The sequence below is a fragment of the Dendropsophus ebraccatus genome, chromosome 8 (assembly GCF_027789765.1).
Source record: "Dendropsophus ebraccatus isolate aDenEbr1 chromosome 8, aDenEbr1.pat, whole genome shotgun sequence".
Lineage (NCBI taxonomy): Eukaryota > Metazoa > Chordata > Amphibia > Anura > Hylidae > Dendropsophus > Dendropsophus ebraccatus.
The window spans coordinates 55665545-55685228 of NC_091461.1; the positions used below are offsets into that span (position 1 = coordinate 55665545).

The 19684-nt window shown below is 41.4% G+C and overlaps 1 protein-coding gene across 1 annotated transcript in view; it reads left to right on the forward strand.

Moving 5' to 3' along the window:
• Positions 1 to 19684, forward strand: part of MYPN (myopalladin) — a 116748-nt gene that overhangs the window by 49281 nt on the left and 47783 nt on the right. Inside the window, exon 3 of the mRNA XM_069980415.1 lies at positions 11437 to 12381. Within this exon, the coding sequence (XP_069836516.1) occupies positions 11438 to 12381 (944 nt within the window). The 5' untranslated portion in view covers position 11437. The remainder of the gene's footprint in view (positions 1 to 11436; positions 12382 to 19684) is intronic.

Genomic DNA, 19684 nt, shown 5'->3' on the forward strand with positions numbered 1-19684 from the left:
TATTATGTTAGTCACTGCAGGCATTGCATTTTTTTATGGAAAATTGAGAAGGATACTTGAATGGTAGCCCATATTACAATGGCTGGTGTTTGTTTAGTAGATACATTTTGAGACTTATTGTATGAGAATCTGCTCATGATAAATACATACCCTGGTGATACTGCTCCAAATTTTGGTTTGTGTTTTCTGTTTAACCCTTTTACTGGGGATGTAAATTACAAATTGACATATAAGTGTCAAATTCTGTGCAAAAATGCCACCAGGATCTTGAAGTTAGTCAGCTAACTTTGGCACTCAACTCAATAAAGACGAAACATGTTCTGTATTACAAAAACAGCAGTCTGTCTAGAAGAAGATAGTCCAGAACAAGAAATAAAATGTGCAGCTTTACTATGCTGATCAACCACTACTAGGGTGGAACTATTTCCCTTGGAAACTGCTAGGTCAGTAATAAAGTCCAATAAAGACCCCCAAGGAGAGGATGGAATTGACAAAGGCTGCAATAATCCCATTGATGAGGCACAGGGAGTAATTTAGTGTTTATGGAATGTATTTGCAGTGCCAGTGAGTCCATCATTTATTTTTAAACGTTTGGGACACCTTTTCCTGTGGATGTAAAAGCGAGTCACTGTGTTCTTTACCTCTGTTCTATGACATTATTTTGTGCATTTCCCTAGTATTATGATGGTATTTATATTGCTGTGCTGTATCACTACTTCACCTTTAGCCATTAACTGTAACATTATTGTGCGTGTATTTCCCCTGCTCCATAAACTCTCTGTGCGCGTTATTCATTGGGCAATCTAAAACTATGGCTTTGTGTACTGTTTTTATCATTAAATGGCAAAGGGTCCAGATATTCTAGTGTTTACTATGCAATATAAAGAATAAAAAGTTCCAATTCACTCTCAAAGTAAATAACAGGTTCTTTTTCAACATATGTTAGGCAGTATACTTAGCTATAGCATCATTATGTTTGTTATTCCTGTTTTGTGATGTCACCGTGTATTTTTAAGGACATAGAAGTATTACGTGCATAGGTTGCTGTCACACCTTGGAATTGATGACTGAGGTGGCCACAGTTGAGTTCTGGAAACTTTGTTGTTTCAGGATAAAAGTCTAACAACAATTTAGCAATGTCCAACATACTATTTGATTGCATGTAGCGCACTCTCAAAAATGTTGCAATTGCGGTTATATATACCCATTTAAAGGGTATTAAGTAGAGTAATTACTATGCATATTTCTGCAGCGGCAGGTGGTAGAAAAAGAAAATCATGCTTACCTTCCTCGTTCACCCGCTGCAACAGATCTCATGCTGCTTGGTACCTCTAAACAGCACTTACAGGGTCAGCACAAGTACTGTAGTTTTTTGCTCAGTCAGTGGCCACAGCAGAACTGGTCTTCTTGAGAATTGCAATGGCAGGGGAGCAAGGAAGGTAAGTATACTGTAGGTTATTCCCCATTACCACCTGCCTGAGTAAGAATTATACATAAAAATTACTTCCCAGAAACCTCTTTAACAAAATGCTGTCAGTAAAATCTTTCTGCTCGCTAGGAGGCATGCCAGGTATCAGACTCTTTAGAGGCTACTTCTATCCATCCTCAGATTCCACAAAGAAGTTTACAGTATGTTCCCTTTAATACTAGACTACATGACTCCACATTCAACAAAACGCACAGCAGGTGACAGTTCCTCTTTAATAGATATGACATGATGCCAGTGAGCTGCTGTCATTTCAAATATGTGGCTGTTCCTACCTTTATCAGTGCTAAGACTGCAAATGTCATTGAGTGACAGTAACACAAGAGAGATGGCACCTGTTATATGTGAACTAATTAAAGATTTTGTGTTGGAAGAAAAGATGTGAGATGGCTTAGACTTAGTGACAGCAACTGTGTTCTGGGTATGACATTGTGTTAGCGCAGTGCTATGTAAACATTTGTTTGCAAAAGGGTCTAAGAAGTTTTAAAATGGATAAAATCTTCTGAAATACAAATTGAGAGTGTGAATTATTCATAGGTAATGGGGGATACAAGTACAAAGCACATTTAGTAATGGAATTAAACATTGTTTTCTCTTTATCTACTCAGCTGCAACTCTAGTTAACTCTTACTTCAGAATTCCAGCAAACAAGTAATTTAACCAAAATTGTCACAAACAAATGATATACCAAGAGCTAAGTAGTAGAGGAGCTGTACTGCACTGAATTGTGGAGCTCCACTATGCACCTGTGAGTCAGTGGAGCTGTGCATATTGTACTAAACAGTATGGCAACTTTTTTACACAGTCCTTTTACTCTTAAAGATTTTTCAGCCATAGACGCTCATTTGCAGTGTCTGCAGTCTGCACGGTCGATCCATGTATTGAAAATCCATGAAAACTGACAGCACGGGTATAACCTTTCTGTCAGTTTCCAGATAACACAGCAGTACATACTTACCTAGTGTGCTGCTGCTGTGATCCGGCATCCTCTTCTCCGGCCCTCCTGTCCAGTCGCTGTCTTCAGGCCCTGCCTCCTTTGGCTGTCAATCATTTTGGATGAGGCTGCAGCCGGAAGATGCAGGGGCTTTACAGGAGAGCCGAAGAAGAGGAGGCCAGATCACAGAAGGAGTATACTAGGTAGGTATGCACTGCTATGTGATCTGGAAACTGACAGCACTGATATATACATATCTGTGTCATCAGTTTGCCTTTATTGTTATCAGCCTCACATCCCCTGTTTACACAAGAAGATGTGCTTCCGATAACGATATATTTATAAGCCTGTTCTAAAGAGGTGATCGGACAAGGATTGGGCGTTTTTTCCGGTCCTCAGCTAATTGTGGCTTCCATTTATCAAATTCAGATCTTTTGAACAACATACCTATAACAAGGCCCATCAAGTTCTGATGGGATGGCAGTGAATGATTCAGCGATATTTTTCCATTAAATATGATGGCATCTGTCACAGTGTCTCAAAACTAAACAAATTATTTAATTCTTCCAATAGATCCAACCACAACCTTCTTTTACAGAGCAATCTGAGAAATGAAAGCTGAGCTGTTATTGATTGCTATGGGAAAAGCAATTTGGACCATTGATAAATTTGGGCCATTATGTAGATGTTGCATTCACTCAATGGACAAGGGATGGTGTAAATTTCCCCATGTACATGACCCTGAATTTATGTGTCTCATGCCGTTATGGCATACTGCGCTTTCTGCATTAAAAAAAGAAAAGCAAATTGACTTAACCACCCGAGAGAAAGATGATTATTAGATGACTGCAAACATTCAAAGATGCCTTAAAGAGTATTGGTGAACGGCATGGCTGCCGCATGCTCTCTCTGACTATATCTCCTGTCATCATATACCTGATGACATGTCAAAAATTATTTGTAATGGCAGTGATAAAGGTGCCTCCAGATTGACATAATTAGACTAAAAAAAAAAAAACTTTCACGTACCAGTGGAGGAAGAATGAGTAACTTTGTACATTTGGGCTATGTTCACACTATGTAAAAGTACGGCCGTTGTTGCCAATGGCAACAACGGCCGTACTTTGTGCGGAGGGGAACATAGCCTATTGTCCTATGGGATAACGGCCGGAGCATATACACACCATATACGCTCCGGCCGGGATCCCGTGTGGTGACGCAAAAAACTGAGATGTCAGTTTTCTGCGGCCACAATTCAGTGAATTGCGGCCATAGGAAACCCTGTCAGTTCACATAATGAAGCGAGCGGCTCCGGCCGCTTGCTTCATTGTGTCCTATGGTGGAGTTCTGATGCGCCCGCATGAGAACACTACGGCCATAAAGATCATGCTGTACCGGCCGGGATGATCTGTGCAGAGACCGGCCGTTCCGTGACCCGGCAAGGGGTCACGGAATGGCCGGTCCTTCACGTCGTGTGAACATAGCCTACGGTTGAAATAAGATCATACAAAGTCTATAGATAAACCATACTTACCATGTTGTCTCCTCATATTTGTTAAACTGTTGTGATTGCACTGAATGTCTCTAAAAGAGACTTTTATGACATGTAAAACATTTTATTGGTGGCCGCTGGATTCTTAGACTGCAGTAGTCTGACGAGAAGACCTGTTCTAGTAAACAGCAGTTAAACTGGCCCATTCTTTGGATTGTTGGGAGTCTTATTTGCCCATTCCCACCAATCATACTATTATTTATGGCATATTCGACAAATATGTCACAAAATACTTATTGGACCAGCACCAAATATGTTTGAGAAAGCATTCACTTACAATCAGAAGCAAAATCTAGAAATATTGGCAGCTTTCTGTGTTGATAACCTATGACCTATTTTGAAACAGTCTTCAGCGTACACTGTATTATTTGTACAGTAAGGACTATCATAACACCATCTGTAAGCTAACATGAATATCAACATTCATCTTGGATTTCCATGACTTTGAAACATAACCTTTTTAAAATATATTAGGGTAGAGGTATTAAACTGGTGTAAAGTAGAAGTGCCTCAGTTGCTCCTAGCATCCAGATTCCACCTTTCATCCCTCAAAGACTCTTTGGAAAATGAAAGGTGGAATCTGATTGGTTGCTAGGGGCAACTGAGCCAATTCTAGTTTACACCATGTTTGATAAATCTCCCCCCTTGTCTTTCGTCTTTGTTGTGAAAATACTTGATGGTTCTTACATACTTTTAATATTATATTTTGATATCCCAAGGGAAAACTATAATTATTTTTTTAAGATCTCAGGGGGTCCCAGAAGTTTAACCCCCTCACATTCAGATAGCTATACCCTATCCTGAGGATTTTGAGATACAAATACAGCTGAGAAATTGGCCATCAGTGCACACACTGTATATAATATTAGTCATAATTGAGCACGACCAACCAAATAATAAACATGCTTTTTCTCACCTGTTCACACGTTGTTTTGTTTTTACTTAAAATGGTGATTGTATTTTACTGTGTGTGAACCTAACCTCAAAGTTTTTAGTTCTCATATATAAAGAAAATCTGTATTCATAGAAAAAAAAAAAAATATATATATATATATATATATATATATATATTCTTCTGAGGCCACACACAGTAAAGTAATACAAAAATACAGCTCTCATTTGGTAAAAATACTGGTGTATTTTCAATGTAAGGCCATGTGCACACTTTGTAAGAGACCGGCCGTTCCGTGACCCGTCACGGAACGGACGGTCTCTGAAAAGATCATCCCGTGTATACGCTCAGGCCGGGATCCCATAGATCATAAGGCAACATATCTTTTTGTGAATAGTACGCCCGTTGTTACTGATTGCAACAACAGCCTATTAATGCGCTCCACTGAAGTCAGTGGGGTATTTGCCAGCAGTGCGCACACGATATAAAAAATGAACATGCACAATATTTACGATTTGCTTTTGCAAAATACAGCCGTTTTTCTTAACCTGTTCACACACTCTTTTATTTTCACTCAAAATTATAGTTGTATTTTTATTTTATTTTACTCTATATGAACATACCCACTGAATAAGTAGCTGTGTCCCTTATTAGTATGTCAATGTAACATCTTTGTGATATTATCTGTGTGAACATAGCCTGAAGGTGTATGAGCTGCACCCCAGTTTGCACAGTTATAAGTGTGATAGCAGAGTTAAATCCAATAGGAGAGATTTTCATGCCTTTTTGTTATAAGTGTTGTACCTTATTTCCAGTACACAAAACCCCAGTAACATCCAGTGTACCACTGTAATTGCCACTGCCACTTTAAAACTTGCCCTTTACATGGGCCAATCACCAGGCAATACAATGAATGCTCATTCCTGATGATTGACCCTGTGTAAAAGGGTTGATGTATGAGAAAATGATGGATTTGATGACTGATCTAGTATTTTGTACACACCTAAAATTACCATCAATTTCACATCGCCCTGTGTAAAGGTGGTAAGGGGGGATGCGTGCATGATAGTAAAGGACCCATAAGCAGATATGTCAGATGCTTGTAATTTTCTCTCCGCCATCCTGTGATTATTATAACAAAGAAAGTGGATGCTCTTTCTGTAATGTAAGTTTTAGAAAACAGTTTCCATCTTATCATTAGTCAAAAAAGCAAACATTTACATGCTTATCGTAACTGCACTCAGGCTGCCAAAATAATCACGTACCTAGCTTCCTTTCATCTATATGTCATCTCAAGTTCATGCTTAAAGCTTACGGCAGATGTCTTTATATATCAGAGAAAGGGAATTTGCACAGTTGGCCTATTCCTGTCTTCAAGTTGCAACTGGTGTAAGCAGGGCCGCCATCAGGAATTTCGGGGCCCCATACAACCAAAGTGTCTGGGGCCCCCACATTAATAAAAAAAAAAATTGTGTGTTCGACCCACGCCTTGCTGGGAGGTATAATTTGGTTCAGATCAATTCTAGAGAACTGGGTCATATACCCCATTTTTCCCAGTGGCTTAAAATGTAACCTCTGTTATACGGTTATAAAATTGTAGAAACTAAATGTGATCAAGGTGCAATTTAAATGTCGCCATACAGACACTTACTTGTATAGCTGCCTCTTGTGCTCTGTATGCAGTGCATTATATTCACCACTGCAACGTACAATTTATAGCGTGTCTACAAGCCCAGCGGGGCTCATTATGATGGAGACTAAAACTTATACAAGTATTCCTGCATGGGGTAGGGGTTCCCCTGTATTCAGAATGCTGTTGAGTACTAGGCAATGCCCCGTTTGGGGTTATTGAATTTTGAGGGTCTGGGGGGCTGTTTGATTTGTATATGTTCAACAATATCCCCCCCCCCCCCCCGGTATGCTCACTAACATAGAATATGTTGATAAGGCTAATATAATGAGGCTGTTCCATGTTAGTGAGCATATACAAATCACACACCCCCCCCCAGGCAGACTAGTTTAGCTCACCCAAGCCAGTGATAGCGAATACATGGCGGTGAGAACGCTTTCTAGGAGATCCTGTTTGTGCAGCAGAGGTGTCTTTATCCTGCTCTGCATAGACCCTCGAAATTCAATAATCCCAGACGGGGCATTGCCTAGCACTCAACAGCATTCTGAATACAGGGGAACCCCTACCCCACTCTTGTATAAGTTTTAGTCTCCATCATAATGAGCCCCGCTGGGCTTGTAGACACGCTATAAATTGTACGTTGCAAGGGTGAATATAATGCACTGCATACAGAGCACAAGAGACAGCTATACAAGTAAGTGTCTATTTGAATTGCACCTTGTTCACATTTAGGTTCTACAATTTTATAACTGTATAACAGAGGTTACATTTTAAGCCACTGGGGAAAATGGGATATATGAGCCAGTTCTCTAGAATTGATCTCACACACAGACACCAGCACACATGTATACAGACACCAGCACACATGTATACAGACACCAGCACACATGTATACACACATACAGACACCAGCACACATGTATACAGACACCAGCACACATGTATACAGACACCAGCACACCAGGGCACAATGAAGTTTGAACTTCTGCAACCTGGAGAAATCACCTGATATCACCTGCAGTCCTATGTAACACCACATAACACAGTGGTATCTCTGAGTACAGATAATGTAGTAGATTTCACCTGCAGTCCTATGTAACAGCACAGATAACACAGTGATATCTCTAAGTATAGATCATGTAGTAGATGTCACCTGCAGTCCTATATAACAGCACAGATAACACAGTGATATCCCTCTGAGTACAGATAATGTAGTAGTCACCTGCAGTCCTATGTAACAACACATATAACACAGTGATATCCCTCTGAGTACAGATAATGTAGATGTCACCTGCAGTCCTATGTAACACCACAGATAACACAGTGATATCTCTGAGTACAGATAATGTAGTAGTCACCTGCAGTCCTATGTAACACCACAGATAACACAGTGATATCTGAGTACAGATAATGTAGTAGCTGTCACCTCGGGGCGCCCCTACTAAATGATGTTCTACAAAATAAGAAAAATGTCATACAGGGACTCAAAGGTGACGTCTTCTTTGATCTGAGGCGTCACTTTCCCTTTTCCTCTCCATCCGGCCCAGACCTCCATGATGATTTCTTCCAGATATGTTTCATCTTTTCAGAACCTGTGAGACAAACAATTTAGGCTCCGCACATTTCTAGCAGCTTCCTTTCCTTTCTCCCTCCTGTAGGCTCCCATAGTAACTGCGCTGTTTGGTGTTATGTGCAGTAAAGCGAGTAGGAATGTGGGATGCCCCCTGTATGTAGGATTCCCTGCTGTGCCCCCTGTATGTAGGATCCCCTGCTGTGCCCCCTGTATGTAGGATTCCCTGCTGTGCCCCCATGAACTAATAATGCCCCCAGAGGTGGCCCCCATGAACTAATAATGCCCCCAGAGGTGCCCCCATATACTAATAATGCCCCCAGAGGTGCCCCCCATGAACTAATAATGCCCCCAGAGGTGCCCCCATACACTAATAATGCCCCCAGAGGTGCCCCCATACACTAATAATGCCCCCAGAGGTGCCCCCATACACTAATAATGCCCCCAGAGGTGCCCCCATACATTAATAATGCCCCCAGAGGTGCCCCCACATACTAATAATGCCCCCAGAGGTGCCCCCATACACTAATGCCCCCAGAGGTGGCCCCATGAGATAATAATGCCCCCATATACTAATAATGCCCCCAGAGGTGCCCCCATACACTAATAATGCCTCCAGAGGTGCCCCCATATACTAATAATGCCCCCAGAGGTGCCCCCATACACTAATAATGCCCCTAGAGGTGGCCCCCATGAGATAATAATGCCCCCATATACTAATAATGCCCCCAGAGGTGCCCCCAGAGGTGCCCCATACACTAATAATGCCCCCAGAGGTGCCCCCATATACTAATAATGCCCCCAGAGGTGCCCCCATACACTAATAATGCCCCCAGAGGTGCCCCCATACATTAATAATGCCCCCAGAGGTGCCCCCATATACTAATAATGCCCCCAGAGGTGCCCCCATACACTAATAATGCCCCCAGAGGTGGCCCCATGAGATAATAATGCCCCCATATACTAATAATGCCCCCAGAGGTGCCCCCATATACTAATAATGCCCCCAGAGGTGCCCCCATATACTAATAATGCCCCCAGAGGTGCCCCCATACACTAATAATGCCCCCAGAGGTGCCCCCATACACTAATAATGCCCCCAGAGGTGCCCCCATATACTAATAATGCCCCCAGAGGTGCCCCCATACATTAATAATGCCCCCAGAGGTGCCCCTAAAAAAACAAACATCCTACTCACCTTATCAGCGCTGTGCAGGCAGCAGCTCTCCTCCTCCTCTTCTGGCTCCATCTTGCGAGCCGCAGGGACGGGACTTCCGGCAGGCGTGATGACGTCACATCATCACGCCTGCCGGAGAGGTCACGTCCCGGCCTCCCATAGGCTGCTGGTATGAAGTGCCGGCAGCCTATGGGAGAGAATACAGGAGGAGGACGCTGACAGGTCCTTCTCCTGTATTCTGATCGCTTTAATGTTCCGCCCGCTCAGTGTGCGGGCGGAACATCAAAGCGATCAGTGCACCCCGAGAAGCTGCGCGGCCGCAGATTCTCGGGATGCTCAAAAACAGGTGGCAAGGGGGGCCGTGCGGGCCCCCCTAGCGTAGCGGACGGGGGGGCGGCGGCCGGCGGGCCCCCCCCATGTCTCTTAGGGTCCGGGCCCCATACGGCAGTACCAGTTGTACTGCCCTATCGGCGGCCCTGGGTGTAAGATTTAAACAAGATTAATAAGAGGTTTTTTTTAATTTCTGACAATCTTATGCGTGAATTCACACACAAGAGTAAGACCTTAAAATATATATTTTATTAATTAATAGCTTAAAAATTCATATTACTCCTTCATGCAATGCATGTGTCTCGCATGTGTATTTTATATATTGCTGGAGAGCTCATGCATATATTGTCTAGTGGTTTAAGGGGTATTCCCATCTCAGCTCATATAGTTATACTTGTAGGACTCGTCAAGTTAAATATTTTCGCATATACAGTACATTCATTTAGCAAACGTATCTTTTCCTTGTATGTTGATCTATATCTTTATCACCTTGGTTTTCATATGTGAATCCATAGTAACACTCTCCTCCTCTAACAATATCATTGGTTCAATGTGTTTCCTGCTTTTGCAATAATCAGGAGCTATTTTAAACTCTGGGGACTAGTGTTAAGCGGACTTATGAACTGTTCTCTGAACCCGAACAGCTCAGTAGTTGACTCTAGGCGGATGGAGAAGTCTATGGCTATATACATGTTTTCCAGGACTCCCTAGTGCGGCATCCAGCTTTTGCTCTTGCTGGAAGTCAAATGCCGTGCATTCAGGTTTGGAGAACGTTGCCGAACCTGAATAGTTTGTCAAGTCCAATCAACACAGTCTCTGCATGTCTTTTGTCTTTATTATTGTATTTAGTGTATTATATATAAAGCTCATTACATAGTAGTTAATGTATTTTACCCACTCATAGTGCTTCTACTGATTTAATGCATATATGCATGCGTAGCTTGCTCAAAGATGCTTAAAGGGGCATTCTTAAATTTTCCCAAACCAACTAGTTATACAGATATGAAAAACTCAAGCCTTCCAGTACTTATCAGCTGCTGTATACCCTGCAGGAAGAGGTGTATTCTTTCCAGTCTCACATGGTGCTCTTCTGCCACCTCTGTCCATGTTAGGAACTGTCCAAATCAAGAGAGGTTTTCTTTGGGGATTCGCTACTGCCCTGGTCAGGTCCTGACATGGACAGAGATGGCAGCAAGGAGCATTGTGTCAGACTGCAAAGAACACACCACTTCCTGCAGGACATAGAGCAGACTGGAAAACTTGAACTTTTGAATTAGAAGTCATTTACAAATCTGGATAACTTTCTGACACCAGTGGGTTTAAAACAATTTTTTTCTCTGGAGTACCCCCCTTTAAAAGATAGAACATAATGTGTGTGAGTTGTTTTTTTAAGCAAAAATATTTTTATTCTATATTTTCTTTTTCTTTTTATAACTACCCATCTTAAGTCAATCAGGTTACTGGATATCAGAGAACGTATTCCAAGTATGTATGTATAGTTACCTGCATATGAACAAAATATGTTAGGACATCGACTAGGCCCACAACTCTTGACTAGGCAGTGGATAGAGCATTGTGTTCTTATAGCACATTAAATTGTATTCAGTTGTTGAAGTTATACCTCACTCCACATTCTGGCCCATGAATTTCACTAGATAGCTGAACTTAAAGTTTTGTCTAAACTTGCGTAACAGTACAAAGTTGTTAATTGGGGGTACAGTTCCTTACATTTAATTCTATATACCTTATGTCAAAAGCAGATAGTGATCAGATTAATATGCCATGCACTTCAACATATTTATAGTAAATAAAGAATGAGCCACCATTTTATTCACATGGTTGGTCCTTGTTGTTTTTATCAACAGCATGCAAGACGATAATATAGAAGACTCTACGTCTATTTCCCAGCTTCTCAGAGAGAGCTACTTAGCTGAATCTATTACACATCACGAGAACAGTGAACAGAGCTCCGCTATCTCCTCCTCCCACTCATATCATCATAGTTCCAGCTCTGCCAAGGTTGATGAGTTAGGAGGAACAGATGACTTTTCTGATCTTTCTGCCTTCTTAAGCCAGGAGGAATTAGACCAAAGTGTACATTTGGCGCGACAATCAATTGATCAGGATGGACAACAAAAAGAGGTGCAGTCTGTTCTTAAATGCCCGCCCAGAGAACTGAAAAAACAAGCCAAATCTTCCGTACGATCATCTGTAAGCACTCCAAGCAACCCAACAGTTACTGACCAAGAACAACAATCAAACTTTCATCAAGAACATGTCCTTAAAGGTTCCCGGAACTCAGCAGACGACACTAAGGATACGAAAAAGCAACAGAGAATAAATCCTTATGGAACTGAGACAGAATCTAAGAAAGAGTTTCTAAATAAAGCAGCAGATTTTATAGAAGAGCTATCTTCACTATTTAAAGCCAACAGTTCGAAGCGGATCAGGCCTAAGACATTAAAAAGTCGAAGTAGGAAACGTGATTTAAAAAATGCAGCTCCTGTAGAAGACATCTCCAATTTCACCAGTCAGTCAGAAAATCGAGAGAGGCCTCTCTGTCTTCCAGTGGAGACAGAAATAGATGCTACTGTCTCGGAAGAACCAGAAAGCTTGGATTCCGTAGAACCAGAAGTTGAAAAGGAGGTTTCAGAAGAAGGTGAAACCAGCACCAATTGCTCTTTTTATGTTGAAGAGACGATTGGGCAGCCTCCAAATTTTATTCAAAAATTAAAAAGTAGGGAAGTTACTGAAGGAAGTAAAGTGCAGTTGGATTGCATTGTGGTTGGATTTCCAGCTCCAGAAGTAAGGTATATACTTTAATGATTTTTTAAGTGATATTAATCATACAACAATAAGTGATAGATGCCATCCAGTTATACAAAAGTATATTTTGTGAGTTCAAGGCAATTAGACCCCTGGAAAAACTAGAATAACTCCATATAATCATAAAAATTTTATAAGTTATGTTTAGTGCTATGTGAATATAGTGCTTTGCTTAACTCTGTAAGGAAAGGGTCCACAAAATTAACAATGTTAGGTAATGCCGTAGTTAAAAAAAAACGAATATCTAAAAATTGTGGGGGGTTTTTCAATCCACCTTAAGGGTACAAACCCACACACCGTATACACAGCAGATACGCAACAAATACGCAGCAGATTTGTTGGTACAGATTTGATGCTGTGTTCAGTTATTTAGATCTAATCTAATCTAATCTAATCTAAACTCTTAGGCTGCGTTCACACTACGTATATTTCAGTCAGTATATGTATTTTTCAGTCAGTATTGCAACCAAAACCAGGAGTGGATTAAAAACACAGAAAGGATCTGTTCACACAATGTTGAAATTGAGTGGATGGCCACCATTTAATGGCAAATATTTGCTGTTATTTTAGAACAACGGCTGTTATATTGAAATAATGGCCGTTATTTACTGTTATATGGCGGCCATCCACTCAATTTCAACATTGTGTGAACAGATCCTTTCTGTGTTTTTAATCCACTCCTGGTTTTGGTTGCAATACTGACTGAAATATACTGACTGAAATATACGTAGTGTGAACATAGCCTAAGAGTATGTTCATACAGTACAGAGAACTGCTGTTGTTTGGCACTCAAAAGCAATGGCCGCTGTAGTGAGTGTCAAACAATGTCTGCATTGAAATCAATGAACAAAGGCCAGTAATAATTGACATGTCAATTATTGACACGACCATAGCAAATAACAGCGGTTATTCAATACGCTGTGTGAACAACAGCCATTGTTTGCATTGACTTCAATGCAACACATTTCTCTATTAATTGAAAACAACGGCCGTTCTTGTCATAAACAATACGTTGTGTGAACATAGCCTAAGAATGAAATTTTAGTATAGGCATCATTCAGTATTAGAAAAACATTTTACCTGGAAACAGTGCCAGTCTTATCTTCAGCTTGTGTGCGGTACTGCAGCTCAGTTCCATTTACATGAATGGAGCTGAGTGGTAATAAGACACACAACCTGAGAACAGGTGTGACCCTGAATTTAGAAGAAAGCAGCTTTGTTTTTCTAATCTTGACTAATGCCTTCAAATGTGTGCTAGCTCAATCCCGGTTCTGCAATGTCTATTAAGTGAAAAAAAGAACACTTGGTTGGTTTGATAATGAAATAGAGTAAATACAAAGAAAGCTTTATAAAAATGAAATCTTGACTATTCACTCTAAGTAACCTTGTACTAACACAAAAACAGATAACAAAAACACATCAGTTACATGATAACTTCCAGGCGGGTCGGCGATGACTGAGAAATAAGAAGGGGTTTTAATCTACAGCACCTGTTGGGTAGTGAGTCTTCAGTGTCAACATTTCAGATGTACAGTAAGCTGGACTAGATAGGTTTATTGCGAAACCTTGTGTCAGTCAGAATTCTTTCTTTTATTAGATTACAAATAAGATAAACATCGTGATCATATTTTACTGGGCATCATCGGGGGGGGGGGGAGCATAGCTGCTGAGTAAGGGAAGGAACTACACAGGATTAAACAATCGCATGTTATAGAATCCAAGTCCAGTTTCACATGTACTGTGTATAAACAGTCTTTCATTCAGAGGCAAGCTGGCGTTTCTCCCCGTGTGCTGCAACGTTTTGGGGGCGGGCCTCCTTACTCATGTGTAAGGGGGCCCCTCCCCAAAATGTTGCAACCTTTTGACAGGTCCCTTACTGGCCTCTCTGCCTGTCAATAATTCCCTCCGAGCGCACTGACAGGCAGAGAGTGGTGACTAGATATAAGCAGGGAGCCGCCCAGATGGCTACCTCCCAACTGCTGCCTGTCACGTGCCCGGGGAATAAACTACTTTTTTCCGGGTATACAGCTACTGCTGCAGCCGTGGCCGGTACGTGCTGTGGCTGCTGCAGGAGCTGTATACAGCAGTTCAGGGAACCATATCAGCCCAATTGGGCTGATTGGTTCCCTTTAACCCCTTAACGACATAGGGCGTATATTTACGCCCTGATGCCGTTAGGGACGTTCAGAGCGGGGCCGCGTGGCGACCCCGCTCTGAACCGCAGCGGTCCTGGGTGCCGCTTGTAGCCCGGGACCGCAGGTATTAGCGGGCACGGTCCGATCGCCGTGCCCGCTAATAAAGTAATCAGATGCAGCTGTCAAAGTTGACAGCTGCATCCGATTACCGGACGCAGCATCATCCCTGGTGTCTAGTGGGGAGATCGCTCCTCCGGGATGTTATCCCGGAGGAGCGATCTCCGTAACTGAAGCCGGCCGGGGACCGCTCCAAGATGGCGACGTCCCCGGCTCGGCACTCGTTTACTTCCGGCTGCAGCAGGATCTATGAGAGATCAAAGCACTTATACTTGAAGTCCCCCAGTGGGGCTTCTAGTATAAGTGCAAAAGTAAAAAAAAAAAGTGTTGTTAATAGTAAAAAGCCCCCTCCCCTAATAAAAGTCTGAATCACCCCCTTTTCCCAGGTTATTAATAAAAGTAAACAAATAAATAAACATGTTTGCTATCGCCGCGTGCGTAATCGCCTGAACTATTAATTAATCACATTCCTGATCTCGTACGGTAAACTGCGTAAGCGCAAAAAGATCCCAAAGTGCAAAATTGCAAATTTTTGGTCGCATCAAATCCAGAAAAATTGTAATAAAAAGCGATCAAAAAGTCGTATATGCGCAATCAAGGTACCGATAGAAGAAAGACATCATGGCGCAAAAAAAAACTGACACCTGACACAGCCCCATAGACCAAAAGATAAAAGCGCTATAAGCCTGGGAATGGAGCGATTTTAAGTGATGTATATTTGTTGACAATGGTTTGAATTTTTTACAGGCCATCAGATACAATATAAGTTATACATGTTACATATCGTTTTAATCGTAACGACTTGAGGAACATGCATAACAAGTCAGTTTTACCCCAGGGCGAATGGCGTAAAAACACATTTCCCCCAAATAAACAAAATGCGTTTTTTTTTTTCAATTTCACCACACTTTGAATTTTTTCCTGGTTTCGCAGTGTACTTTATGTAAAAATTCAGCCTGTCATTGCAAAGTACAATTAGTGACACAAAAATAAGGGCTCATGTGGGTTTCTAGGTGGAAAAATGCAAGTGCTATGGCTTTTTAAGCACAAGGAGGAAAAAACGAAAACGCAAAAATCGAAATTGGCTCTGTCCTTAAGGGGTTAATTTACAATTTCTCTGCCCAATCCACCCATGTTCCCTAAATCCTCTTGTAACATTATATTATCCTCCTCCTGTGTTGATTACTGTATTTTTTGGAGTTGAAGAAGTGCTGGACTAAAACACGATCACCGTTTTTGGTTAAATGAAAATTGGGGAAAAAATTTAACATTGTTAAAAAAATTACATTTTAACAATGTATAGGTCAGTGGCAGTCTGTTATGAACAGATAACAAGAAACAGCAATGAGAAAACATTGTCAAAATTTTGATCGGTCCAGTGTTCAGACCTTTGACCAGTCATGAGAATGAGCAGGGAGAAGTCTGCACTCAGTGCAGTCCTCTCCTGTCTCTGTGTCACATGATAAGATGGCCCTCATAATGAAAGTCTATGGACTTTTTTTACTGACACACTGCGGGAAGAATGGTTCTCTCCCTGATCGTTCTCACGATTGGTCAGGGTCTGCACCCTCAGAACCAGACCGATCAAAACTTTTGACGTCTCTCTGGCATGTCAAAGGTTTCCTAAACTGACAGTGACACTTTAAGAACCAAAGAAGGAAAGGGGGTATATGTACCTTATTATATGTATCTTCTTTTCTGTAACAACAATATGTTGTCCTGTAATGGCTGCTTTTTATTAGTAGAGGTATTGAGGCAGAATAGGAACATATAATTGCTTTTATAAGCTAAATTCACACTAAGTAAAAAAAAAAAGAGAGAGAAAAAGCTTTTTTGTTATAAAATAACGTCTGTTATTGCTGCATCTTAATTCACCTCAGTGCAGTGCACTAAAGTAAGAGTAGTGATGGCTGCCCAATGCACACAGTAAATTTCATAACGTCAAAATAATGATCATGACAATTATTTGTGAACGTCTTTTGCAAACAAAGGATGTTCTTTTTTCACTGTCCTTTCACTGCCTTTACTTTTAATGGACTATTTAATTAAAGACACACCGAAAGGGCAATCAGTCTATCTAAATTAGAATAATGTCCCAACAGCAGTCATTGTAATGACGAGCGTTTAAAACACGAAATGACTGGCGTAATTTGGAACTCAAAATGATGGACATCATTTAAAAAAATAATGCACAGAGAAGAAGAAACGTCATGTAAACATAGCCATAGAGTATATTTTGATTGACAGCAGAGCCCATTTCTGCCTCTGTGTGGTACATTCCAAGCTCTAAGTCACTGCATGGCGGCAACAAATCTCGCCTGTACTCTCTATTTGGCTATGTTCCCACAACGTTTATAATTTTTAAAATGACGACCGTTATTTTGAGGATTGGCCACCCCTGCAATAACAGCTGCTGGTACATCATTCCAGTTTAGATCTACAAATTGGCCTTTGGGTGTGTTTTTAATCGAAAAGTTGATTTTAATTGAATTTAATAGTAAAATCAGAGAAAGAATGGTGAAACAAGAAAAACTGTGTGTGAACAACAAAAATAACGTCTGCTGTTTGCAAAAGGTGTCCGAAAATAATTGACATGATCACTATTTTGACACCCGTGCAGACAACGTCCATCATTTTATACATTGTATGCATTGGACGTCCGTCATTCCATTGACTTCAATGCATAGCATTGCAGTCAGTTAAATCGCTGCAATAACGGTTGTCTTTTTTAATACAAAAAGTGTCCGCCTTTTCTCTTTTTTTGACATTGTGTGAACATAGCCTTTGCATGCAACATAATTTTTAAGGTATAATAAGATACCCTTATTCTATAAGACGCACTGAAATGTTAGCCTTATTTCATAAGACTGGGCCCCTAAAAGTGTATCTTAAAGCGACTCTATACCCACCATCTGACCCCCCCCATACCGCTTGTACCTTCGGATAGCTGCTTTTAATCCAAGATCTGTTCTGGGGTCTGTTAGGCAGGTGATGCAGTTATTGTCCTAAAAAACAACTTTTAAACTGGCAGCCCTGAGTCAAACTGTTGTGGCCTAGAGTGTCTGTGCATTAGGCTAGCACAACCTCCCTGTCCCTCCTCCCCGCCCTCTCCATCATTAGGAATGCTCCAGGCAGTTTTTCTACTATTCCTTACGTGTGTCAGCAAGGCACATGGGCTGGATCGTTAAGGCACCTGTGCAATATTCTAGGGGCATTCCTAATGATGAAGGGGGTGGGGAGGAGGGACGGAGGGGTGGTGCAAAGTTTGAGCACAGATACTCCAAGCCACGGCCGTTTGACTTAGGGCTGCAAGTTAAAAGTTGTTTTTTAGGACAATAACTGCACCACCTGCCGAATGGACCTCAGGACAGATTTTGGATTAAGAGCAGCTATCTGAAGGTACAAGTGGTTTTAGGGGAACAGTTTGTGGGTAGAGAGTAGCTTTAAAGTCAGAAAAATATGGTATTTTACATTTTAGCGTCATCTATTAAATATTTAACTTCTACTCTGTAATACCTCTACAATATAATTAATAAATATATTAAAAAGAAGTGGACCCAATACTGAGCCCTGTGGTACCCCATGTAACTGTGACCCAATCTGAGCGGTTTCCATCAACAACCACTCTCTGTTTCCTATCACTTAGCCAGTTACTAACCCAATTACATATATTGTCCCCTAGTCCCAGCATCCTCATTTTATTTACCAAACTTTTAGAGGGCACAGTATCAAATGCTTTTGAAAAGTCCAGATGCACAACATCCACAGCCTCACCCAGGTCCAAACTATACCTGACCTCCTCATTAAAACTGATCAGGGGGCTGATTTGCTGATGAAGCGGCCCTAAATAGGGGATGAGGCTTGCTGCTTATTGATTACAGTAAGATTTAGTCTGGGGACTAGAGGAGCAGGATGCTGACAGGTCCTGCTCCTCTATTCTGTTCCTTTTGATGTTCAGCCTGTTCACCCTGCACTACAGTGAGCGGGCTTAATATTACAGAGGCGAGCCAGTCTCCCTCACCGGGCTCCTCTTAAGCTGAATCGGCTGCACGTTGCGTTGTGTCCGCCACTAATTTAACCTATGGTAGTTACAGGTACTGACCCATGGTGAGTGTATGAGGGAGCTGAAAAGCAGTAAAGCAGCAACTAGCATATTTACTAGAGAGTGGGATACAAGCAACAAGACTGGACCTTTGGGCTAACAAGATGACTTAATCACAACAGGTGAGCTGGATGACCATGCTCTCTCTCTCTCTCTCACTCTGACACACACAGGTAGTGGATTTTTCATAGTTTTTACTTTCTTAATTACATTTTTATTTATGGGATATACTGTTTTATTGTTTTCATTGTCCAGCATGGGGAACTAAAAAAAACAAATGGTAGTGACAGTGAATGAGTGCTGGAGCTGCTGTGCTGGACTCACTGTCGCCAACTGGCTTTAATTCCTGATGACCTAATCTTTTGCCAGGAAAGTGAACAAGATCATTTAGTTCACTTTGAAGATTAGTTCATTTTGAACTGATCATTTAGGAAACACCCATCACTACAGTATAGTATTGCCTAGAAAACCCTCAAATAATAGCCCTTTATAATAAAACTGGATACATACATATTATAAATGTACACTTGGATCTGTCTCCCCATTGTGTCAGTAGTACACAGGCGGTCGTTCCTTTTCCTAAATTCTCTAGCCAATCGCATTACAGCACATAACATGCTGCTCACTGTTATAGCATGACATAGCGCTGGTGAAAGTGCACTAAACATGCTTACACTGTGCTGGTGGTTTACATAGTACACTATCATAGATGGCATGTGGAGAGAGAAGGGCTTACTGATACACTGGATTTGCAAGGTGCTGTGTGAGCAGAAATGCAAGAAGCAGCACCACAGGGAGCACTGAACAGGCTGCACTGTGCTGGGGGATGATCTATACAGTCCACTGCTATAGATGACACATGGAGAACAATGAATACTGATAGACTGTTTTAGGCTATGTTCACACATAGGGGGACATTTATTAAGTCCGGCG